General features: G+C 35.6%; 1 protein-coding gene across 1 annotated transcript; it reads left to right on the forward strand.

The window, feature by feature from the left end:
* Nucleotides 1-10,028: 10,028 nt before the first annotated feature.
* On the forward strand, nt 10,029-15,282 carry LOC109799812 (mitochondrial carnitine/acylcarnitine carrier-like protein). Its single transcript, XM_020360447.3, has 3 exons — nt 10,029-10,370; nt 13,391-13,782; nt 14,583-15,282. The coding sequence occupies exons 2-3, from the start codon at nt 13,391-13,393 to the stop codon at nt 15,082-15,084; spliced, it is 894 nt and encodes a 297-aa protein (XP_020216036.1). The 5' UTR covers nt 10,029-10,370; the 3' UTR covers nt 15,085-15,282.
* The last annotated feature ends 11,154 nt before the right edge of the window (nt 15,283-26,436 follow it).

A 26,436-nucleotide genomic window follows, 5' to 3' on the forward strand; every position in this document is an offset into this window, starting at 1 on the left:
GTCGAACTAAAAATGATTTGTTAAAAAAATACTTGTATCTTTGTGTAAAGATAGTAGAACTTAATGTTGTTGGATTAAGAAATGGCGTAATCTCAATAACTAAGATGAATCCATATAAAAAAATATGCAGTGCTCCATTTGATTGCTTTTTGCATTTCATTTGATTAAGATTACTACTTCACTATGAAAAATGTGTGAATTTTTTATACACACTATTTAACCCCCCTCCCTTTTTAGTATTTATCTTTTTTCCACTTATATTATGAGATGTTGCAACCCCATTGGGAGAGTTGATTATGATGACGAGACAATATCTTTCTGTTGATCCTTAAAATCACTTCATATATGTATATTGCTTGATGTCCAAATTTTGTTAATGCATGTGAATCCTATGTTATATGACTTACATGTGGTGCCTATAAAGTGTTACACATATTAAGTCATTACACTTTATGGTATTATAGTCATTACACATATTAAATTTGGTTTTTGAATATTGTTAAGAAATATATTAAACCATTTATCACATGTTTTTTATTGTTGCAAGATAAGCCATACAATTAAGAATTGTTATACTATGAAATAATGTTCCAAATGGTAAATATATTTGGATAGCTAAAAGTTAAGGGATGAGTACTAACATGCAAGGACCCAATACATAGGTACCTAACAAATCCGGCGATGGTGCACTCCGTCTAGGGGTCAGTACAGCTCAAATTAGGGTCATATACTCTATTTTATACGGAGGTAATTTAGCTTTCCTCACCATCTTTCATTTTGTTAGTGAGAAAATAAGTGCATGTTTGGTAAAAAGTCAATTAAATTTAGCTTTGGATTAACGAGAAGTAATTGATACATGCATGTATTGTGGTATGAATTGCAATGTTCAAAATGGTTGTTGGGTTGTTGTTTTTAAATTTCAAATATGTAAATTTTTGGGTTTTCCTACCCTCATGGAGTTGCTTAAAATGAGCAGGTGTGACCTAAGAAAGCTTATTGATAAAAGAATATTTAGATAATTATTTGAAAAAATAAGTCAAAAAATATTCAAGGTCGAACTAAAAATGATTTGTTAAAAAAATACTTGTATCTTTGTGTAAAGATAGTAGAACTTAATGTTGTTGGATTAAGAAATGGCGTAATCTCAATAACTAAGATGAATCCATATAAAAAATATGCAGTGCTCCATTTGATTGCTTTTTGCATTTCATTTGATTAAGATTACTACTTCACTATGAAAAATGTGTGAATTTTTTATACACACTATTTAACCCCCCTCCCTTTTTAGTATTTATCTTTTTTCCACTTATATTATGAGATGTTGCAACCCCATTGGGAGAGTTGATTATGATGACGAGACAATATCTTTTTGTTGATCCTTAAAATCACTTCATATATGTATATTGCTTGATGTCCAAATTTTGTTAATGCATGTGAATCCTATGTTATATGACTTACATGTGGTGCCTATAAAGTGTTACACATATTAAGTCATTACACTTTATGGTATTATAGTCATTACACATATTAAATTTGGTTTTTATTGTTAATAAATATATTAAACCCTTTATCACATGTTTTTTATTGTTGCAAGATAAGCCATACAATTAAGAATTGCTATACTATGAAATGATGTTCCAAATGGTAAATATATTTGGATAGTTAAAAGTTAAGGGATGAGTACTAACATGCAAGGACCCAATACATAGGTACCTAAATTTGGTTTTTGAATGTTGTTGTAGGAATGCTTGAGAAGCAAAAGTTTGATGTGGTATTTGGATAGTGGTTGTTGAAAGTATATGACTGGAGATCCTTTTGAGTTCTCAAGCCTTAAAATGAAGCATGAATGTTATGTGACTTATAAGGACAACAACAAAGGCAAGATACTTGGTTGTGGTAATGTTGGTAACATTTTCTCTACTTTAATTGAAAATGTTTTACTTTTTTAATGACTTAAACATAATCTGCTAAGTATGAGTCAAGACAGTGGAGAGACTTGAGCAAATGAATAGGATTATGAAAACACAAGAGGGATTATATGGATCTAAGAAAGAAGGGCACCAAAGGAAGCCCTATGACAGACCTTCTTAATTTCTTAAGAATTTTGTTATTAGGTGACTTTAGATTGCACTTCAAGGTGGAGCCCATGAGTTGAAGTTTTTCAAAACTTAAGAGACTAGCCATATGGCAAAAACATGTGTTATGAGGGCTACTCTATTTGGGAATGCAACTAAAGTTGATAGACTTATTGCTTTTGGGAAGGTGCTTGCTCTAAGTAAAGTTAGATTCCATTAGGGGAATAGTGACATAGCTAGTAACTCTTTTTTTGTAATGTTTGATTCAGGTGTTACAAATTTGTTCATATCTAATGCTTAAGTGAGGAAGTTGGGTTTGTTTGTATGTATTTTACTAATGGATTTGAAGGTTTCCACACCAATCACTTCTCTTGTTAATATTTGATGTGTTAATGAAGTGTGCTCCCTTTTTGCCTATTAACAAGTTTTCCTCGAAGAAGATGACTCAATAGCATGTTAAGGACAAAGTGTGGTTGCATAAAGTGTAGTCCAACATTATCTCTAACAGAGATACATGGTTAAATTATAGGTTTTGACAGAGTTTACACCAAATCCTGGGTACCAACTACCAAGTTGATGTTAAGTTTTGCATATGACCCTCAGATAAACGATTAACTAGAAATGAGTATCTAATCCTTAAAGAACTTGTTAAGAGCATGTGTATTGGACAATTTGGGGAGTTGTGATGAGATTCTACCTTTGGTGAAATTCACCTACAATAATAGTTTCCATGTTGGTATTGACATGACTCCTTTTGATGCTTTATATGGTAGAATGTGTTAGATGCCTCATTGTTGGTATAAAGAGAATGAGAGCTAATTGGTGGGACCAAAGTTAGTGTTATAAACGACTAAGAAAGTGAAATTGATTTAGGAAATGTTGAAAACTACTCAAAGTTGGAAAAAGTCTTGTATGAAAAAAAGGAGGAAACCCTTGAAGTTTGTAAAAGGTGACCATGGGTTCTTAAAGGTGACACCCACAACATGAAGTGCAGATTCAGTGGTTGTATCAGATTTCCTTACCATATTTCCATACAACCTATATGAGTGTTTCATGTTTCTCAAATAAGAAAACTTGTTTTTGATCTGACTCATGTGGTGGAGCTAAACTTAGTGCAAGTCAAAGAGAATTTGACATATGAGTCGAGGCCTACAAGGGTGTTGGATTAGAGGGAGAGACAACTATAGGGAAAAAATGGTAAAGGTTGTAACATTGTTGTTCTTATTGTGTGATTGTGTGTTGTATGATGATATATGATGTTTTAAGTTGTTGGTTGTGTTTGAGTTGTGTTGTAGTTGTTTATTAATAAGAGTTAAGGAATCATTGAGAGTTGTGTTTAAAGTTGTTTAAGTTGAGTTCATGTTTGACGAAGAAAGGGTAACTGCATATAATGTTTTTAGAAACAAGAACTTCATAAGTTATTTTCTTAGCCTTTTAGAGAGAAGTTGTAGAGAGAGAAACTTTGGAACCAAATGAGGAATTTATTCTTTTGATTTCACTAGGAGTATCTAGATCTTACCTTAAAGCTAACTTGGTTTTGTAGAAGTTGGATTCAAGGTTGTGGAGCTTGGATTAGAGGATTGAAGTTGTCTCTAAGGAGCTGAGTTGTTCTTCCCCTCTTCAATTTATTGCTATTTGAAAGCAAATTAAGGTAAGGGAAATTTGTTATTTAATCCCTTGAAGTTGTTGAATGTTGAATTATTGTCAAATTCACCCATTGCTGACATTTAAGTTGAGTTAGAAGTTGGGGATCTTAGGTTTGAAGAACTAAGACCTCAAAGTTGCCAAAGTCCATTATGTTTAGTTGTTGCATATGGTTTTTGAGGCCAAATCCATGTTTTTTTTGAGTTGTTTAGATTCATTCTTATGAATTGCATGTGGTTTTAAAGTGTTAAAATTTGTTAGGTAAGTGCATGTACCTTGGGGTGCATTGCATTCTTGCCCAACAAGATACTACTTGATAAGTAAGCCTCCATAGTTGAAGGTTAGAGCATCTAAAAAAAGTGTTATCACTCAATGGCACATTGGTTGCTTAATGATAATGCATGAACATAAAAAACCTCATTGAAGCTCCATCATGTGACACATTTTTCCTTAGGCGAGCTTTGGTCACTAATGTGTCCTTTTGTTTTCTTTCAACAAGCCCTAATTTATGGAATTACGGGTTGTTGCGTCTCTCTAAGTGACATAAGGGCCATTGAGCGAGACTTGACCATGACTAGGGCAAGTTAGTAAACTTGTTGAGCCATAAGTGTTGGTTGAGTGAGCTTAATGCTCTACTAAGACCCACTTTTTGGGGTCACCTAGAAAAGATTCAACCAAATAGTTTTTGTTGCTCAACGAGTCATTGCTTGCTTAGCAAGAATCCCTCAATGACATTTAGTCGCTCAGCGAGTGTTAAGTCTCAATTTTACCACTTTTTGGATGAGACTTATTGAACGAATTCCACTCATCCTCTGAATCATTGCAATATAATTGTTCTCTTTTTGGTTTTTTTTATGTGCAGATATAACTAACCCAAATTTAGCTAACAATACCTTAATACACCTCATTTTTTGTGAAGGTATTTAGCTAGGGACTTGAGGATTGAAGATCCATAGGATTGGAAACTAAAGGAGCTAAGGAGCAGAGAAGAGGTTATGCGCCAGGCGCAAGGTGATCCACGCCGGGCGAGCAAAACAGAGCATCTCACCTCTGGAAGCTACTGCGTCGGGCGCAATATGAATTGCGCCGGGCGTGTCCTGAAGACAGAGGGCAATTGGAAGGCCATGCGCCGGGCGCGAAGACTTATGCGCCGGGCGCATGAACCCTAATTTGTCTCCCCAAGCTCGTATTTGAAGGCATTTTCGGGGACTTCTCCCCCATTCTCACATTGGGCGCCTCCAGGAGCTGCGGAAGGGATTCCCAGGGCTTGGGATCGTCCGTGTGCGGATCTTTCCTTCGGTTCTTCACTTCCTCTTCCATTTCTATTTTTGTATTTGCCCTCATTGTTGTGAGTGGTTTCACCCATTTTGTGGGGTTAGATGTAACCAACGTACTCTATTGTAATCTTTACGGTTTTAATGATATATATACATGTTGTTTTATTCTTTGTTGTGTTTGTTTCTATTCTTAATGCTTGCTTTGGATTGATCACCCTTTGCATGATTTAAGGTTCCATGGGTATTGGAAAATAACCTTTGAAACTAGTTCTGAAACATATGCCTAGTGGTGATTGTATCTAGGGATAGAGCTTGACCCATTAGTAGTCTTAAACCCTAGCCCGTAATGCGGGTGTAGATATTGGGTACTCAAGGGATTGATATTCAATATCCGCATCTAGGCTCTTTCTCTAAGGGATTAGGTTTGAGTAAACTCTTGGGTTGACTAAGCAATGAATTCAACAAGAGATTAAGGATATATTAGTGTTACGTTTGGTGAAATCTGACCCCCACAACCTCACAATACCACAATATCATTCCTTACCTTTTCCACTCACAAAACAATATTTATTTACAGCTTTCATTCCAATAGTCACAACTTTGAATTCACTGCACAAACTATGAAATTGGAATTATTCTTTAGTCACGAATAGTCAATAAATGCTTATATTACCTTCTAATCCTTGTGGATACGATATTTTTACTACTTGAACGGCCGGTATACTTGCCGTGTTTGAGACCGTTGATAGAATTAAACGAATTTACAAATATTAATAAAAGTGTTTCAACGGAAATCTCAACAGCGAGCCATCCCTCGCACAACAAAAAATCATGTTTCAAGAATACTAAGTTAGATTACCTACATGACTATGTTGTGGTATCTTAATGATGCAAGATGTATATACATGTTGTATTATGATGAATGGAAATGATTGGTGATGAGTTAAGATGATTTATTGATGAATGTTGTATATGTTATGATAAATTGTTGAGATGTTGTGTAGTAACCCAATTTCGTCTGGGAAATGTCAATTTTGTTTTAAAAAAATAGCAAAAAAGGTATATACAAGAAAGAATAAAAAAGACAAAAATATGGAAGCCAATTGTAACGCCTCATTTTTTATATTTTTATGGGGGGATAATTTAGTAATTTTCATATGATTTCAGAAGTCCAGAACGGGCCGTTCCAACATTCCAAAAAGCCCCAAAATTTCTAGCCCAGAACGGGCCGTTTCAAAATAGGAACGGGTCGTTCCAACCTTCCAAAAAATCTTAAAATTTCTAGCCCAGAACGGGCCGTTCCAAAACTGGAATGGGCCGTTCCAACCTTACAAAAAGCCTTGAAATTTCTAGTCCAGAACGGGCTGTTCCAAAACTCGAATGGGTCGTTCCAACCATCCAAAAGACTTATAAATTCTAGCCCAGAACGGGCTGTTCCCAGAAACTGGAACGGCCCGTTCCCAAACTAGAACGGGCTGTTCCAACCTTAAAAAAGGACCTATAATTTTTAGCCCAGAATGGGCCATTCTCGAACTACCAAAATACCTACAAATTTTAGTCCAGAATGGGACATTCCGAAATTGGAACAGCCCGTTCTGAAAATGGCCGTTGTGAGTAAAATTGCAACCCCAGAACGGGCCGTTCCGGATTCAGAACGGGCCGTTCCGGTCCCTCCTGAAAGTCTATAAATAGCGGCCCTTCCCCTTCCCAAAGGCACCCACACACACACATCTCCACCCTGGACCAGAGGGAACTCGAAGGAAGAGACCAACGACTTACCACTTCTTGGGCGAAGAATAGTGAGTACATCGAACTCACTTCTTTTTATTATTATTATTTTTTATATTAATAATATTTGTCATTAGTCTTTATTTAAATTCAAAATGTGATTAAATATCAAATATAATGTTACAATATTTAATGTAAATATCTGAAATCATTGTATTAAAATTTTTATTGGAGGAATGATTAACTAGATGTGACATCTTTTTAACCTTTGAATTTAAAGTACAAGTTGTGACAACTTATCTATAAATTTTTTCTCCAAAAACAAAAATGTCCAATCAATAAATTTTTTAACATCATAACATCTCTAGTAATAATTATAATTAAAATTTTATTGAATTGACTTTGGTGTACACCTTAGTCAATTTTATATTTTTAGGGTGAATGAGTTGAGACAGTTCAAGAATCCTATATTTAACAAAAATAAAATTTAATTAAAAAATATCAACACGCAAATATTTTCTATCAAAGAATTACGTGACTCTGATTCTTCATTATACATGAAGATACGTAGGAGCAAGAACTAAATCTTGTCGAGCCAAAAAATAAAAAATATATTATTTTCTTTTTATATAACAATAATAATTTAAACCCTTTTTATATATACAATAATAGTTTAGTTAAATAAAATATATTTAATCATTTTAGTGAGATAAATATTTTATAAATTATAAATAATTAGTTTAATTAATTAAAGGTAATCGTCTTAGGACGAACGTTGTGAGGTGCTAATACCTTCCTCACACGTAATCGACTCCCGAACTCAAAAATTTGGTTTTCGTAGACTGTTTTCTACTTTATGGTTTTTCCAGTGTTTTTCCGTAAAAAATAACATTGGTGGCGACTCCTCTTTTTCAATTTATTTTTCGTCATCCCGTCGCGATCGAGGTTGCTACATGTTGTAATATGATTTAGTTGAATATGTAAAAGTTACCTGAGTATTAATTTTAAGTTAATATGGTGATACATTATGCATGGTTCTTTTGAGTTGAAATAAAATTAGAAGAGATGAAGTTATTTTTAATTTGAAAGATCCCATTGTGCAGATCGGAGTTGTGGTATTCGAAGAACCTAATCTTGAAAACCCTTTAGTGGCAGAGTTAGCTCTCGTAGGGAGAGTTGTTTTTGAAAAGTTGCCTCCTTTAGATTTTAAAGTTGACAACCATATGGGACTAGATCGAGCATAGTTGATATAAGTGACCAAGTAAGGTACAAAGTCAGGAGTCATAATCTCTAACCGAGTGATGAAAGGGTGCATTGTATTGAGAGGATATGTAGTAGACTACTTCCATTTAGAGCTTGGTTAAACTATACCAATGTTGTGGTAAGTCTTCACCTAAGTTGTACTATAATTGAAGGTTGTATTATACCTTCCTAGTTTAAGTGGCAACGTTTAAGAAACCATTTGAGTTGTTTATGGCTATTATGTCTGCTGAGTTGTATTTACGACCTAAAGATAACATGAAGCATTATAGGTTCAGTAGGATCAAACCACTTAAATTTCTCACAAAGTTATAAGAGATATCCATAATTGAAAATGTGTGACAACACATAGAGATGTTAAGTTGTAAAGATTTTGCATTCATTATATTTTAAAGTGTTAGGTTGGAAGTTGTATTTGTGTTTGAGTTAATTTTGAGCTATTGTGTTGATATAAGGATATAATGTTGAAAGGTGTGAGATGAAATGCATTTTGATTTGGGTTGAAAATACGTTGCTAATGATAAAATTGGTTATTTGATTTGATACATGTTGAAAAGTTATATAAAGTTGTTTTAATTAGATTATAAAGCTTTCTCGTATATGTTGTTTCTGTTGTACGAGCTCACCTTTATTTTCATGTGTTAGACTGTAATGATCATACTTGGTATGTGAGCTGGTTAAGATTAGGGGGAGGGTGGGCTTGGAGAGTTTTGGGTGGCCTTGTTGGTAGTGGCTTTTGGTTAGAGCTATTCTAACACAACATGTTTATAAAGTTGTTTGATGGGTAGTAGGATGTTTATGTTTTTAATTCCTTTAGGAAACTTAAAGTTGGGTTTTTGGAAAGACTTTTTTTTTCATTAGTCTTAACTCATAGAAAGTTAATTTAAGGTTAATAAAACTTAATTTTTGTTTATATATGTTGTGTGAATGATTATGATGTTGTTTGGAGCTAATTTGATGACTTATTATTTGTAGTCAATATTAGATTTGGTTTTGAGCACATGGAAAGCCCTCGATGTGGAATATTCTAGGCTTGCTTTCTCAACAAGCCTTCGAGGGATGAAGGACCAAGTGTAAGATGATGAATTTTTGTTCAACAAGATTGGTCTCACTTAGAGAAAATGATGAACAAGTTGAATCTTGGTTGAGTGAACCATTATTTGCTTAGCCAAGCACACATATGTTTTTGGGACCCCCTAGTGGATTTGCTTAGGAAACAAGATGGGTAAGTGAGGTTTAACCTTTGTATGTTTGTTTGGGGAAAAAGCTCACGTGTGACTTTGTGAGGACGGATAAAAAATGATGTTATTACCTACTACTTGGGATTGAGACCGAAAATAGTACAAGTTCACTTCTCTCATATTTTGTTACGGGGCATCCCATGGTTGGTAGCATTCACTGTTCACAAATATTAATGATAATACCGGAATAAAATGTTTTAAAATATAATTTAATGATTATTCAATATTAGTATAAAAATTTTAATTAGACAAAAATATATTTTTTATCCCTTATATTATTTAGTGTCAATTTAGTCCCATTTTAATTAATTAAATTAATTTAGTTTCACATCTTTAAAATATATCTGAATGTTTGATTTTTTTATTTAAATACTTAACGAATATGACACGTGTCATGCTATCATGTCACATGATATGATATCATGACATGTGTCATCACATGTGGTATTGTAGCATAACACGTGATATGTCATCATGTCACGTGTCATAACACAAGTTAAATTTATTAAATATTTAAACAAAGAAAATCAAAAATCAAATATTGAAATAAATTTTATAAATGTGAGATTAAATTAATTTAATTAATTAAAGTGAGATTAAATTAACACTAATAAATAATATAAGAGATGAAAAATATATTTTTGCCTTTAATTATTAGTCCTGTCCATAACCAACTTTTTCTTTGAAATATTTTTATGTCTCTAGTGTATGAATATATCTTTTTATTGCATAAAACTTGTATGAAATGAAATGTATAAATAAAATTAATTTTCCACGTGTGTGTGGATTGCCCACTATAAGTGTGATTGATTGGAGACAGACAGTGAGTTTCCCTGCGTTCCACATCTCCATTCCCTTTCCTTGTTGACTCTGAATTTTGATTTTCGTCCTACCCAAAACTTTCTTCTGTTTCTGTAATGCAACTCTAATATTTTCATGTGTTCTACATTTGGATTATTATCGGTCGCCTTCACAAACCCATCTCACAGATTCACCTAACACCCTTTCATTTCAATCAAAAGCACCATTCCCTCTTCAATTCTACCTCCAATTTTTCCCTTTTGTTCATTCTGCACTTCTGATAAAAGGGTTGATTGAATTTGATTCATTTTTCATCAATTTTTTTGGGAACCAGCGAGAGCACGGTAACGTTCTAGCTTTGTTCTAAAGTTCATGTTTTTAGAAGGATTAATGCATGTGTCATTAGTGATCCGATTCCTGACACTATCTGTATTCTACCTTCAGATGTTTGATTGATAAAATAGTGTTTTTTTTTTAATTTTTTTTTCGAGTTATCTAATTTAGTTAGACGATCATAAACTTGATTCATTCTTGATAGTGATCCTACATCTCTAATGTTGCTGCATTTGTGAATTTGTGGGTGCTTGGTTAAATGAGCAAAAGGAGTCGTTTTTAAGCAATATGGGGTTAATCTTCTTATTCATGAAGAAAAAAACAGTGAAAGATGGAGTGTCACCTTCCTTCACCTGTTTTAATTTGAACCACTTTCAAATTCTATTTTTGCTGTATATCTTTTGAAAGAATTAATGTACTATGGGCAACAAGTATATGGTAGATCGCAAAGTGGCCTGAATGCCATATATGGCTTTAAATAAGTCTGAAATAAGAAAAACAATTCTTACTCTAAGGTGTATTTTGCCGGGTCTCATAAAATGCCTCTTGGTTTAATTTATAACAAATTTGGATGAAATTGAGTTCTTGAAAACCTTAAAAATAAACCTTCTAGACAGGATGATGCATGTATGTAAACTGTTTCTGTAGTTTGAGTGGTTGCATATGATTTCAATGTATACAATTGAGGAGGAATGAGAAATCCCTGTGTAACTATGTTGCATATATGAACATATCTTTTTTGTGATATCTTAATTCACTCCGTCATGGTATTCTTTCATGAGGTGAAATGACAGTCATGACACACATAATTAATCAACAATGTACATGATATGATGACTAAAATATTTTATTTTGCATTACTGCATCCCTTTTCAAATGCAAAGTTTGTGGTTTGCGAAGAATTTTCACTATGACTGTTGATGTTTTCTCATCTAACACTTCTAAAGTTTTTAATCATTATTCAACTAAAAGACATGAGTCATTCATTGAGAGAGAAGAACATGTATAAATGGATACGTATAAATATTTACTTCAGTTTGCTTTCACCCCTAATGCTGTGTAGGAGAACACTTAATGTTGTTACAATTGTTATATTTTCAAGCATTCTGTTTGGATACTTTATGGTATAATTTTTTAAAACTTTGATTCTTATTATATTTAAGTCTTTTTAAAATTTTAAGTTGCCATTTTGTGGTTCAGTTGGTATGATCATGTATTTTATATCAACATGAGTATGTGCATCAATACATTACAAATCTGCTGTCTGAGACATCAACATGAAATTGGGTTTCACTATTTTCTTTCCTTTTTGGTTTCCCTTGCATTGTTTGATAGAAAGGAAATGAAGTTAAAGATAAGGTAGTTCATGTATTCATAATGAGATTTGATCTTTATAACTGCAGCAATTTTCCCTTCATTTCCTTCTAATCCTTACCAAATGATGTCACTGTTACAGAAAGTTTTATAGATCTATTTCTGGCCTCAGATTTGTTAGGATTTGGTAAGAAACTATAGCATACAGTTTTGAGCTAATTAGCAAACAATACCCATTATACTCCCATGTCAAGCGTGTAAAGCTCTAAAGTTTTTAAAACTCTTTCTTATCCTTTTAACCAGCTTTTTGCTAAACAGAGATTTGATCACCAGAAAGTTATTGGCTTATACCTTTTCTAGAAGTGTAAGAGTTTTATGCGTCGATCATGATATTATGGAAGCCTCTAAATGACCCATGCGCTAGTTACAAGATTGGTTTGGTCAATTTATTTCTGATCTCTATTGCCAAAAGGATAATTTCTCAGGTTTGTGACAGTGCTTTGTGCCTGCAGCAGTGAGAAATTAATCTTATCGCCTCTAAAAAAATTTCTTGGATTTATTATTTTTTTTACACAAGAGTGTGGTTTGCAGACCTGCAAAGGTCAATAAAGGTGCTGATGAGGACAGTTGATTACATGGTTTTTACTCCAGGGTATAGGGTGACTAAGAACTTTGGAAGAAATTATTAAAGGGGGTCTCATGATCAATAATATCTCTAAGAATTTGGTTTTTAACTGATAGTAATAATGTCGTGTGATTCATGTATCCATCTCACCTACTGAGATAAAGCTATTGTTTTTTTTTTTTTTGGTCAGCAAAAGAAATTTATTAATAAGTAGGCACTAGAAGTACTTAGAAGTACAAAGGTAATTAACACACTCCAACAAATGATAAATAAGAAATATCAACCCTTCCAAACAAACCTAATAAAATATGTTTCAATTACATAAGCAAGTTCCAAGTGAGTTTTGTCATTGACTAAAGGAGTATGTGAAGTCCTTTGAATAAAGCTATTGTTGTTATTGTTGTAGTTACTACCTCTTAGAAATATTTTCAAAAGGAACAAAGGATATGAATAAAAGCGATTTGTTTTATTATTACTTTCCAAACTATGCTTTTACGCGTTATTGCAGTCTGAGAATGCCTCTCCTGAAAAATAAGAGCAAAATCCTCGCTCTAGTCCTTAAAATTGTAAATGTCAGTCACTTAAATCCTTGATACGTTGATTCCTGACTTTTCAAGAAGTTACTCATTTTATTCTTTTCCTATTTCATTTTATACTGTTGTTTTCCAGCAAAAGAGACTAAAGTAGTGATTTGTGAAGTCATGGACTAAAGTAATTCATGCATACAATTTTAAGTGCTAGAATGAGAGTTTACTCTAATGAAGTTTAGCTCTCCCAGTAGCACTACTTTTACCCTGAAAAGTATCATATATGCCTTCAACTTCTGACACATGTTCATGGGGACATAAGAAGTTAATGCGAAAGGGATGCCCAAGGGATTGTGGTTTTGAAACACAGACAATCCTGCTCTCAATGCTTCTTTTTTTGTAGAGATAAAGTGCATGCTCAAGATTTTTTGTTTTCTCCAGTATTGTATAAATGGGCTGTTTTCTCGAGTATTGTAAATGTTATTTGTCATAGTAATTTCACTTCACATGTTCAAGTTACTTGTCTTAAACCTTGGTTCTCGTTCTTGGAATTTTGATATTTCAGATGGGAGATGTGGCAAAGGACCTTACAGCTGGGACTGTTGGAGGGGCATCACAATTGATAGTTGGACATCCATTTGACACCATCAAGGTCAAGCTTCAAAGCCAACCTACACCACTCCCTGGCCAGCTTCCCAGGTATTCTGGTGCAATTGATGCTGTCAAGCAGACAGTGGCAGCTGAAGGTCCAAGGGGTTTATACAAGGGTATGGGAGCCCCACTTGCCACAGTAGCCGCCTTCAATGCTGTCCTGTTTACAGTTAGGGGACAAATGGAAGCATTACTGAGGTCGCATCCCGGTGCTATCCTCACAGTAAATCAGCAGGTTGTTTGTGGAGCTGGAGCCGGGATTGCTGTTTCCTTTCTAGCATGCCCTACTGAATTGATCAAATGCAGGTCAGAGTTCATTGATGGTGTTTTAATTGTTAAGATTTAGTTGCATTTCCTGTATAGTCTATATATATATGTATATATATATATATATATATATTGTGTCTTCCTTTTCTCCTTTTAAATTTTTTTCGTAGATTTTGACCTCTGTGAAAACAATAACTTTTGTAGCTAGTACTAAGTTTTTATTTCCTTGTTATTTTGAAGCACTGCTCATTTAAGTGCTTATTTTAATCAAATTCGGGGCTTGCTTGAATTTATTCATAAGCACTTTTGGGCGGAAAAAATAAGAAGGAAAAATGACATAAAACCTATTTGGATACAAGTTATATAAGTTTAAAAGCGCTTTTGAGAGCTTCTCTACCAGAAAATACTCTTTATTTTCAGTAGAGAAACCCTTATAAGCACTTTTATCTTGTATCTAAATAGGCTCATAGACTTCTCTATAAACTAAAATTAATTTATGTATAAACTAATTTGTAAAAACTTTCTCATATAACTTCTTCAAAAAATTACAATTTAGCTTGTACATAAACTAACCCTAGCTTATGGAGAGTTTATTTCATTTTTCCTTTCTTTTTCTTTCTCCCAGAAGTGTTTGTGGAAAAATTTATCCAAACAGACCCTCAATCACATATGTTGTAGTTGACATGAAATCAGATAATCATGAGAATGAGCTGAAAGAATTCAACTACAGATTACCCTTGGTTAACTTTTCACACTTTTCATGTTATTGTTATCATTTAACAGAAGTACACAAACTATGTATTGATCTTCCAACTGTTTTGTTTAACGGGGAATATCAGATTGCAAGCTCAAAGTACGCTAGCTGGCTCCGGAGCAGCTGCAGTGGCAGTGAAATATGGTGGACCTATGGATGTGGCCAGGCATGTTCTCAGGTCAGAAGGGGGCTTGAAAGGTCTTTTCAAGGGCTTGGTTCCCACTATGGCACGAGAAATACCAGGAAATGCTGCAATGTTTGGTGCATATGAAGCATTAAAGCAATTACTTGCAGGTGGCACTGATACCTCAGGACTGGGTAGAGGTTCTTTGTTGCTTGCTGGAGGCTTGGCTGGAGCTGCCTTCTGGGCCATAGTTTACCCAACTGATGTTGTTAAGAGTGTGATTCAAGTAGATGATTACAAAAACCCAAAGTTTTCTGGTTCAATTGATGCTTTCAGAAGAATTCGAGCTTCTGAGGGGCTCAAAGGCCTGTACAAGGGTTTCGGTCCTGCTATGGCTCGAAGTGTTCCTGCTAATGCAGCTTGCTTCTTGGCATATGAAATGACAAGATCAGCTATGGGATGATTAATTCATACAGAAAGCCTCATAGGAGGGGTGCCATTGAGTTCCCATGTTTCCTTTTTCTTTTTTTAATTCCTAAAACATTTTCATTTCATGCATTGCAATTGTAATATGGCCACAAAGGCTTAACTTGTTATTGCTTCAAGGAATCATTCTTTCACCCGTGGAAATACATGCATCCTTTTTTATGGGTTTTGTGAATTATCTTCATGCTTGATATATATTGTTAATGCACAATATTAGGATGGAATCATTTGAACTTGCAAGAATTAGATCACACACTGTATTTTAGCTAACAAAACTTTCAATTTTGGACTTTGAAAGGAAAGTTGTCCGAGACACAGATATTGATTGTGAATTCTGAAGTTGATGACTATGTGTATCCAGTTACATGGCCTTTGGAAAGGCAGTGACTCTTGCCATTTCAATGTCATCTTGTAAGTGGTGCTTGTCATTTGTTTTTAGATTCCATGGAGAAGATTACTCCAAACATACAGTAAATACATCAGGAATTGTGGTAAGAAAAAGATGTACTCTGATCAATTAGATTATTCTACCTTGTCCTGAGATGTGAATGGACAAAATTTTATGTAGAGTAGACTACATGATTGCAGAAAGGATGGAGCTAAAACAAGTGTTATTGCTGTGAGTTCTATCACTGTTAGTAATTTGTATAATTTGGTGAGGATTCTACAGCTGTTACCTAGTTTAATAATCTACATGGACTAGGATGAAAAAGAATTAGGGTCTCACAAGTGTTATTGCTGTGAGTTCTATCACTGTTAGTAATTTGTATAATTTGGTGAGGATTCTACAGCTGTTACCTAGTTTAATAATCTACATGGACTAGGATGAAAAAGAATTAGGGTCTCACAAGTGTTATTGCTGTGAGTTCTATCACTGTTAGTAATTTGTATAATTTGGTGAGGATTCTACAGCTGTTACCTAGTTTAATAATCTACATGGACTAGGATGAAAAAGAATTAGGGTCTCATCTGTGTATATGATAATAATATAATGGACTAACCATCAATAATCCTATATGCGCCCAATACGATATTCACTTGGGAGTAGTGGTTATTAACAATGTCCAAAATATTGAGAACTTTTTTTGGGTTTATAGTATGCTCTATTTAATTTTCACACTCAATTAATTTAGGTTTCATAAAATATAATGTAAATTATGCTAATCCATGTAAGAAATCTAACATAATTTGAAAGATGGATCCCATAGAAGAATACTATAGAGAGCAAAGTGCACATTTGTGTTCGGATTATAAATAGGCTGAGAATAGTAGTTGGATCAAGCTCAAAGCCAGAACAGAAGTTCAAACTTCAAAAATTTGGTAAAACTCTCTTTGACTATGAGGCTAATTCCATCTCGAGTAAAGGATTGCTTTATAGAATTAAGTTTATATTCAAGAAATGACATAATTCTTGTGTAAACATAAGGTAAAAATAGGGTTGCGAAACTCCTTTCTCCTCCCTGTGCTTGAACCCATTTACTTAAAATTATGCGCTCACGAAGAATAAATTTTACTTTGATAAGTGAGATATATCAAGTAAGACAGAATAAAATTAACAGATAAAGAGTCCAATCCATCTCAAAAACAACATTGTGTAGTAATAGAAATAGGTTGCAATACACACTTTACAACTTCACAATTTGCATTACAGAAATAACTGAATATCAGTTGTAAATAGTTGGGATTCTTCTAGAATATGATGAGTTGTATAGTGGTTATTTTCTTGTACTATATTTTTCTTCCTTTCAGCTTTTTCCTTTTATGGTATCAGAGCTTTTTTCTAAATTGTCAGACTCCGTCTCTCATATGTACAATCTAGGGGCCGATGATACTCTTTTACATCCCCCACCAGACCCCACCCAAAATCCTTCTAGTCTCTATCACATTCGCCCTAGTGAAATTCCCTCAACAATCATTGTTGCTCTAGCCCTTATTGGCAACAATTATCATTCATGGTCTCGGTCATTTCGTATGACCCTTGTTTCCAAAAACAAAATGGTGTTCCTCAATGGTTCCATTCCAGTTCCTGCTGCTACAAACCCATTATTCCCCACTAGGAACGATGCAACACACTCATCATGTCATGGTTATTGAGCTCTTTGTTGCCTTCCATCACTCAGAGTGTGATCTGCCTTGATAAATCTATCGACATTTGGACTGATCTTCATGAACATTTTTTCCGAGGTGGTCTACTTCGAATTGTGGAACTTTAAGAAGTCTATGCCTTCAACTAGGGTACTCGAAATGTCACTAATTACTTTACTAGCTTAAAAGCCTTATGGGAAGAACTGGATAACTTTCGTCCCATGGCTGCTTGCGGATGCTCTGCCAAAACATATCATACACAAGACTTTATCATCAGGTTCCTTAAAGGTCTCGACGATCGTTTTGTAGTGGTTCAGTCTCAAGTGCTCCTCCTGGACCCTTTACCTTCCGTGAATTAGATTTTTCCAGGTCATTCAACACGAACGCCAACAACTTGATGCCACTTCTTCCATTGCTGAGCCTAATTCGTTTGCTAATGTTGCAGTAGACAAAGCTCGACGCACCATAAACACAACAAACTCCAACAAAAAGTGTGGCTATTTTCATCATCTCAGCCACACAATGGACGTTTGTTGTAGCAAACATGGCTATCCACTAGGTCATCCTCTTTATCCCGGTAGGCCAAAGTTTAATCCTTGCACTAGTTCTTCAGCTAATAGCACCATCAGTGATGTCTCTTATGTTAAGGAGGAGACCAATGAGGGTTTCCCTCGTGATTCTGAGCTTAATCTCACTAAGGCCCAATTTCAGCGTTTAATTAGTCTTCTCCAGCAAACTCCTCGTCCTAGTGGTTCAGGCTTAGTAGACAACACCTAGCCTAATAGAGCATTCGGTGGAAAATAATAATAATTAACGATCATTACAAATTGAAACCGCTACTTTACATACCTAAAGCCAACATGAATATACCACAAAAGTTGAAGTAAAATGTACTCATCAACAGTTATTCGTACACTAAAAAAGAATAATAGGTTTTTTTTTTTAATGCTTGTGAGACTTTTTTACAAATTTTTTTTTATATAAATAAGGTTATTTTGAAACATATTATATTTTTGGAACTATTTCAAATAGTGTTGTTATGAATTATAGCTACACTAGTGATACGTGACATTTTTTTTAGCCAGCAAAAGTCGTTGTAGGTAACAATAACTTCAGTTAGAGTCAATATATGTCGCTATGGACTACAATGCCACTTAAATATATATATATATATATATATTATTTTTAATTTTAGGGGGGTCATTGTGGACTACTATGCCCCCATTAATATTTTTTGGGTCGTTGTGGGCTACAATGACCCTGGTTTAACCTTTTTTTTTTCTTTGTACATTTTGTCAATTAGAATGTGTCACATGGCCCCAAAGAGTAAACAAATAATTTTTTACTCCTTTATAAAAAATATTTTACCCATTTGTTGGTTTTTCTTATAAAAAATACATTCTAAAAAATAATAAATAAATAAATAAGTGTGTAGTTGTAGCCCACAATAACATACAAAAAATATATATAAAAAATAGTGTAGGTTTGACACACAATGACACAAACACAAAAAAAAAAAGTGTAGTTATGGCTCACAATGACACAAAAAACAAAAAAAAAATAGTGTAGTTGTGATCCACAGTGACACACAAAAAACAAAAAAAATAGTGTAGTTGTGACCCAAAACGACACACAAACACAAAATATATATAACTGGGTCGTTATAGGCTACAATAACCCTTAGTCAAGTTAGTTTGTGTCATTGTAGACTACAATAACTCATTTTGAGTCGCTTTAGACTATAATGATGCAAAAAAATAATAATAAATTGACCACGTGTCACAAATGTCGTTGTGCACTACAATGACACTTTGTGAAACAAGTTACTATGTAAAACAACTATTGGAATTATCACGAGGAGTTATCAATGAGCATTGCATTTTTTTAATATTGTAAGAAACATGTAAGTTAATATAAACTTAACATTAAATATAACACAAGTACTTACTTATTCAAATATAATTGCTAAGTACATTTTCTTTCCTTTGTCCTTGAACCAATCTATCAAATATCAACTCATCTTAGTGTCTTTTTTACTGACAGATTGGATGGCAATCAATCAATGAAACCAAAATAAAAGACATTTGGAATGCCCATGGCCATATGATAAAGATGCCTATAGTTGTGAATAGAAATATACTATAAGGAATGTGTAATTGAATATATTAAATTAAGAACCATTATAAATAATACCTACCTAATCTATCAGTGCATCACTGATATGGAAAAAAGGTCATCCCCAAAAATTATGTCCACGACATCATGTTGACAAATAAAGAAAATAGGCATGTCCTTGCCAATCTTAGGAGACATGTCTATGTATACATCATGCCTTTGAAGATCAATAGATGCTAAGGCCAATCAATGGATTAAAGAAAGCTTAGAAGTTGTTGCACGTGAAGTAGCAACAACTTTCCCTTTCTAGAAGGTACCTAAACATCTTATACAATTGAATTAGTAAAATACAATTAATTAAGGACATCATTAAAATGTAATATATTGAAACATTGATTACCTTAGCCACATTGGCCCTAGATGGCCATAAGATAAAGGTACTTAGGGTCAATTCCACAATCTGAACCTTTAGGACTCAAGCATCATGCCTTCTAACATCAATAACCTCCACTTGTAGCATATCATATGTAATCTCCTCGGGGTGGATGGTTGACCTCATCATATGCACCTTGCCTATGGCTACCAATTGTTCTAATGTGCCATCAATGAATAATTACACTAGGGGTTGTGCTGCATCAATTGCATCCTCTCTTAATACGTCATGGGCAACACAACTCCATTAAGAATTGACAGCAGCAGGAGGAGGAGGAGGGAAACACCTCTACCCCTTTTAGTTGTACACACACATCTCCAATGCTTTTGAGTGCCAAATGCAATCGTCAAAATGTCTTGTTGCCTCTCCTTAACAAAGGTTCCCTAATAGGCTTGTTCCTCTAAATCACCATACAACACAATAAATTTTTTAGTAATTAATGAGTAATTCATCTAACATATGAGAAACATATACATGATACTTAAAATCCTTTGTACCACTTTCTCGAGTGGCATCATCTGTATATTCCCTTGATTTTCTCTATCAAGCTACTTTTCATTTACCATGACAACTAGGTTGGTTGTACTGGCCAACCCCTAATCCATCACCTAAAGAATTAGCAAACTCCTTCATCATGTTCCCCTCAAGTTGGCGTCATACCCCCCACAAGATAATATGTACGTGTAGACATTAAGAACTTGTACTTGTGTGCCCATCTTCTCTTTTCCTATTTTATACATAATAAAAACACAAAAATTATTAGCAATAAGATAACATATAAGTAAATAAATTATTTATATGACTGTTGAGTTGATTTAATTACCAAATAATCTGATGAGAGTTTGTACTTGCGAAATCTGTCCCAACTCTCTTAATCAATATATAGATAATCATGACAAGGGTTTTTATCTACCTTGTCACAAAAAATATGCTCATTGCTCAGCTGACTCTTAAAACCTCTCCAACGTTAACCAGCATAACTAACATATTTATTCCTCAATCAATCAACATTGAGAATATCATAAGTGAGTTGCATGTATAACAATTTAGTTAGTAAATGTGCAATACATAATTAACAATCATTTTATATGCAACAATAACATTTCATACCATAATAGTTTGTCATATTTGGTTTTTCACACTCTTGGGGACATGTTCCCAACTCTTATAAGTAATGGAAGCCTTGCTCCTCTTAGTCAAGTCTACAAAATTGTGAAAATGCTGCTTATGCAGCCTAAAAGCAAGCTCATCTACATATTAATGTCCATGTGCTTCAACTCCCCTTTATTTAGGCCAATAGTTAGGTCTTTCAAAGTAGTAGGTTGTCTAACCCTTTTCAATTGGTAGGCTGACTCGGCTAACTCTACTCAGCATCTATTAAATAAGATGGAGGAGGAGGAGGAGAAGAAAAAAGAGGAGTATCACTTGCATTAACCATAGGTCTATAAAAAAGAAAAAAAAATCATGTAATAATTAAAATAACAACAAATATTATACACATAACAAGTAATAATATAATAAATATGAACATTATAAATTAAACATATTACTGGTTTTAAATTTGAATATTCTCCCACAATCCTTCATCATGGTTTTAATTTTGAATATGAACATTATAAATTAAGCATATCAATATTCCTAATTGTTCTTACCGGAAATCCGAGGTAGGGATGATCCTCCGAGTAAGATTGGTGAGCCTCATTCGCTAGTACGCTTGATGCTCCAAGATGGGGGTGGTACCTGCAAAAGAGACTCCGATGCTAAAGTTAGTGTTTGTGGGTGTATGAGTCTCGTATAAGTAATGCACGTACCTTTGTGTGTATTAGGGTTTTTTTGGGCCTTGGGCCCGAGATCAGTTTATGACCTAATTGGATAGCGAGCCGATGTCGCCTAGCGCGTGTCCGAGGTCACTCCGCACTGTGATGCCGAGCTCGAGCTCGACATAGCGGTACGGATAGTACACTAGCCCCCCGAGCTCCGAAGACCGTAGGTCGAGGAGTTAAGACCGAGCTCAACAAGGGGTCGTGACTTTTCGCGTACGCCTATTTGTCATGACGCCATGTGTCATAACCGTCACCTCGTTCCCATAACGCGTGGACGGCGCGGTGACAAGAGTGTATTTTTATTTGCTTGATGACGTGGCCTCTTTGGCCCGATGTGGTGTTCCGATGTCCATGTTTCATGGTCGGGCTGAGGAGCTCGGCAATAATGAGCTTACTACTTGGTTAGGCTGGTAAACATTTGACCGAGTCAGCAGATTGGTGAGGGACAAGTCGGCAACTCGGCTGACCAGTACACTTGCCCCCCAAGCACCGAATGATCTAAGAGCAAAGGGGCTTTTGAGGAGTTCCCAAATTTGTTGTTTGAAGGTTCAAATTCGACCTTGTTAAGTAGATGTGATCTCAAGGTTCGGACTCGACCTTGGCATATCAAGGTTCGAACTCGACCTTGGTTAAGAAAATGTGATCTCGAGGTTCGGACTCGACCTTGGCATATCAAGGTTCGAGCTCGACCTTGGTTAAGAAAATGTGATCTCAAGGTTCGGACTCGACCTTGGCATATCAAGGTTTGAACTTGGCCTTGGTTAAGAAAATGTGATCTCAAGGTTCGGACTCGACCTCGGCATATCAAGGTTCAAACTCGACCTTGGTTAAGAAAATGTGATCTCAAGGTTCGGACTCGACCTTGGCATATCAAGGTTTGAACTCGACCTTGGTTAAGAAAATGTGATCTCAAGGTTCGAACTCGACCTTGGCATCAAGGTTCGAACTCGACCTTGGCATCAAGGTTCGGATTCGACCTTGGTTAAGAAAATGTGATCTCAAGGTTCGGACTCGACCTTGGCATATCAAGGTTCGAACTCGACTTTGGTTAAGAAAATGTGATCTCAAGGTTCGAACTCGACCTTGGCAAGTCGTCATAGTTAATGTGCCAATACCAAAAATGTTGGGAATGGAGTTGCTTTGTTGATTTATTTTTGAGGTGTGCCTCGTTAAAACCTTCCTTGGCCAAAAACCCTTTTCTTTAGAGGGAAAAAAGGCTGAGGAGGAAAAAGAGTACATCACCTGAATTTACAAGTTAAGAGAAATAAAATTTGAGGTGGGTGGAATTCCAAGTTCCAAATTTTCCTTTGGAGGGGTCTGTTCTTGCTTCTCCCCGTAATCTCTAAACAAGGTCGCCAACTTTAAATATTCGTGGCCTGACCTTGGTCTTGCTTTCCTTGTGGTTTGTTGTGAATTGTCTTGCGGAACTCGGCATGCTCCTCCATCTGGATGTATCCAGCAGCACGGGCGCGGAGTTCGTCCATATCGCGAGGAGCTTCACGACATAGACTGTCAACGAACGGTCCGGGCTTGAGTTCCATGAGCATGGCGTGTAGAGCGACCTCAGGGTTCAGATTCCGAATCTTTACTGAGATGGCGGCGAATCGTTCCATGAACGTTCGGAGTGGTTCATCGTCACCCTGTCGGAGACTGGCCAGGGCAGCTGATGTTATGTGATGAGGTTGGTTCGTCGCATACTGTGCTGTGAACCGTCTGACCAGGGTGCCGAAGCTGTCAATTGACTCGGCAGGTAGCTGGGTGTACCAGTTTAGCGCGGCCTCTTTGAGCGAGTTGGAAAAACCCTACACAGAATAGCATCGTTATTAGTGTAGAGGTTTACCTGCGTTGTATACAGGTCAATGTGCTCATCCGAGTCCGTCGTGCCGTCGTAACGGTCAAGGTGGATAGGTTTCCATCCGTGAGGGAGCGGCGTCTCCATGATGCCATCCACGAAAGGGTGACGGCGGAAGGTTGCTTGATCCCCCGTGACATGAGTAGGGGCCTTGCTGAGTTCATGGGCTGACTTGTTCGTTGGTGCATGAGACCGATGCATGGCAGGTTGTGGAGTCGGTGCCCTAGTCGCAGTTCGGGGCTGAGAGACTGAATGCCCTTCTTCCTCGTGGAGGTTGCTCACCTCAGGAGGATGATCAGAGGGGCGTCGAGAGAGCAGGGCACGAATCCGCTCGTTTTCAGCGCGTAGTGCCACTAGATCAGCTTCATTGGCGGTCCGCATTGCGGCTAGGTCGGTTTCGTGCTTGGCACGCATGTTTTGCAGATCGGCATCGTGTTGTTGCCGTATCTGTTCGACCTGTTCGATCATCCTTCTCAATGCCGCTTCGTTGTCCATGCTTGTCGTGCGATCTGCGTTGTCTGTTGCGCGTCTACTATGGCTTCGGGTGAATACCATAAGCGTGGCCGATAAGAGCTGTCTTGATCGGCCCCACGGTGGGCGCCAAATGTTCTTACCAGAAATCCGAGGTAGGGATGATCCTCCGAGTAAGATTGGTGAGCCTCCTTCGCTGGTACGCTTGATGCTCCAAGATGGGGGTGGTACCTGCAAAAGAGACTCCGATGCTAAAGTTAGTGTTTGTGGGTGTATGAGTCTCGTGTAAGTAATGCACGTACCTTTGTGTGTATTAGGATTTTTTTGGGCCTTGGGCCCGAGATCAGTTTATGACCTAATTGGATAGCGAGCCGATATCGCCTAGCACGTGTCCGAGGTCACTCTGCGCTGTGATGCCGAGCTCGAGCTCGGCATAGCGGTACGGATAGTACACTAATTATAAATTATATGAAATAAATCCAAGTCATGTTATGGATTTATTTAACTATGTACATTATGGGTGTATACATACAACATTTATAAATTTTGTTAAGTTACTCAAGCATACTCTACAACAATATAGCTACTAAAGAGAATCTCAAATGAGTCCCCAAAACAATCTATTGCTTTACAACAAAACAGCCACATTAATCATCAAAATAACTTTATTATAAGCCCCAAGAAAAACCTCCTGTGCAACTATCCCATAATAGTCCCAAACTAACACATTCTATGGAACAACATATTAGCACATTGCATAAACACACAATACCAACAAATTATGCACCCAAACCATGTCAACATCTCCAAACACTTGGAAGCCCAACAAAAATTATACACACAATACAAACAACAAAAATCATAACACAAAAAAAAAGGGAACACAGTTCTTAATCAAGCAATACCAACTTTCTGCCAACAACACTTTCCAACACAAAGCTTATGTACCAAAATACAAGTAAAGCAATGGGTGAACGAAGAAGTCTTATCGGAGCAAGCAATGGCTGAATGAACCCGAATAGAAGGACAACAAATACAAATCATCAAAATCACTGGAAACATCAACTAAAGGAATCATCAAAATAGTCACAAGTGATGAGTTTGTCAAAGAGAAAGAAGAGTAAACAGTGAGAGCACGAATGAGTTCGCATCCTCTCATGCCCTAATAATAACAATTCTATATTAAGTGATGAAATACCTATCATAAAATATTCATATTCTATAACGGGTAAGTCAATACCCGTCATAAAATGGTTTTTATGACGAATGTTGATTTATCCGTTATAGAAAGAACATTCTATGACGAATAAGTCAACACTCATTATAGAATATTTTGGCACATTTACAAGCATGTCATCATGTCATTTTCTATGTCGTGTAGATAAAACTCTACATAGAAAATGCATCAAAAAATGTATATTTTTTTACCAATGTATATTTATTACAATTATGATAATGAGAACTTAAAATAAGTATCAATATATCATATTCTTTCATTTATGCATATTCCAATAGCTTCTTTATATAATTAACCATATTTTTTAATTAATAACATTTGATCAATTAATCAAGGTATCATTTTGTTTACATTAAAAGTTGTTAACATAAACACTTAAATTTTTAAATTGAATCTTAAATTTGAATTCAAACTACCTTCGTGCGTACATCTAGAAAGTTGTCTCCTCTCTTTCATAAGAGACATCATCTTTAGCTCAATATTGACAGCCTAATGTAAACATTTTCCAATCTCTTATCTCTTTGCACACCTATTACTTTTCTCCAAAACTTTGCACAACTTACACAAATGCCAAACTACAAGTCAGAATTCCTCTTAGAATATACTGATAATCCATCATTTCCAAGAGATTGGTGAAAATGGGATAAGAAGAGATGGAACTATATAGGTTAAATACTTCTTTTGGTCCCTTATAATGTTTTTTGTTTCAATTTAGTCCCACTTTAATTTTCGGTCTCAATTTGGTTCCCAATAATTTAAATCGTTTCAATTTGGGACTTCCGTCTAAATGATTTAAACAGAGTTAACTGGTGGCCACGTGGATGCCAGGTGGATGCCACGTAGGTTAAATACCTCTACAAACTTAATGTTTTATATCTTTATTTTTATATACACGTCACATAAATATTCTTCAAAATCAATAGAGACAACTTTTATTGATGCATTTCTTATACATAAAAATAAAACCTTTTCCAAATTTCTAACAGGAGCATCTACAAACAGAAAAGAAATATGATTGGACTTAATTTTATATATTTCTGGCCCTACATTTTCATTTCATTGGCTTTAGGAGGCCTTTAGTTGTGATTGTGGCCACTACTTTTTGCCTCGCAGAAGAGCCAATAATGAACTAGCAAAATGAAAAGAAAAAGGAAATGCTTGAATTTGGACTAAAAGATTCTTTGAGACACACCAGCATTTGATCATTTCCCTCCTCTAAAGCTAGACTTTGTAGCTTCTATTCCTCCTTGTCGCTCTCTATCTCCAAGTTTTCGCCTTTCTTTAGTATCAAGTTGGCAACTTGTATCCACCCC

This window comes from Cajanus cajan, chromosome 11 (genome assembly GCF_000230855.2).
Source record: "Cajanus cajan strain Asha chromosome 11, NIPB_CcT2T_4, whole genome shotgun sequence".
NCBI lineage: Eukaryota > Viridiplantae > Streptophyta > Magnoliopsida > Fabales > Fabaceae > Cajanus > Cajanus cajan.

Coding starts and splice junctions, on each gene's coding strand:
- LOC109799812 (XM_020360447.3), top strand. CDS start 13,391: ATGGGAGATGTGGCAAAGGACCTTACAGCTGGGACTGTTGGAGGGGCA. Junction 13,783..14,582: donor ACTGAATTGATCAAATGCAG/GTCAGAGTTCAT, acceptor GGGGAATATCAG/ATTGCAAGCTCAAAGTACGC.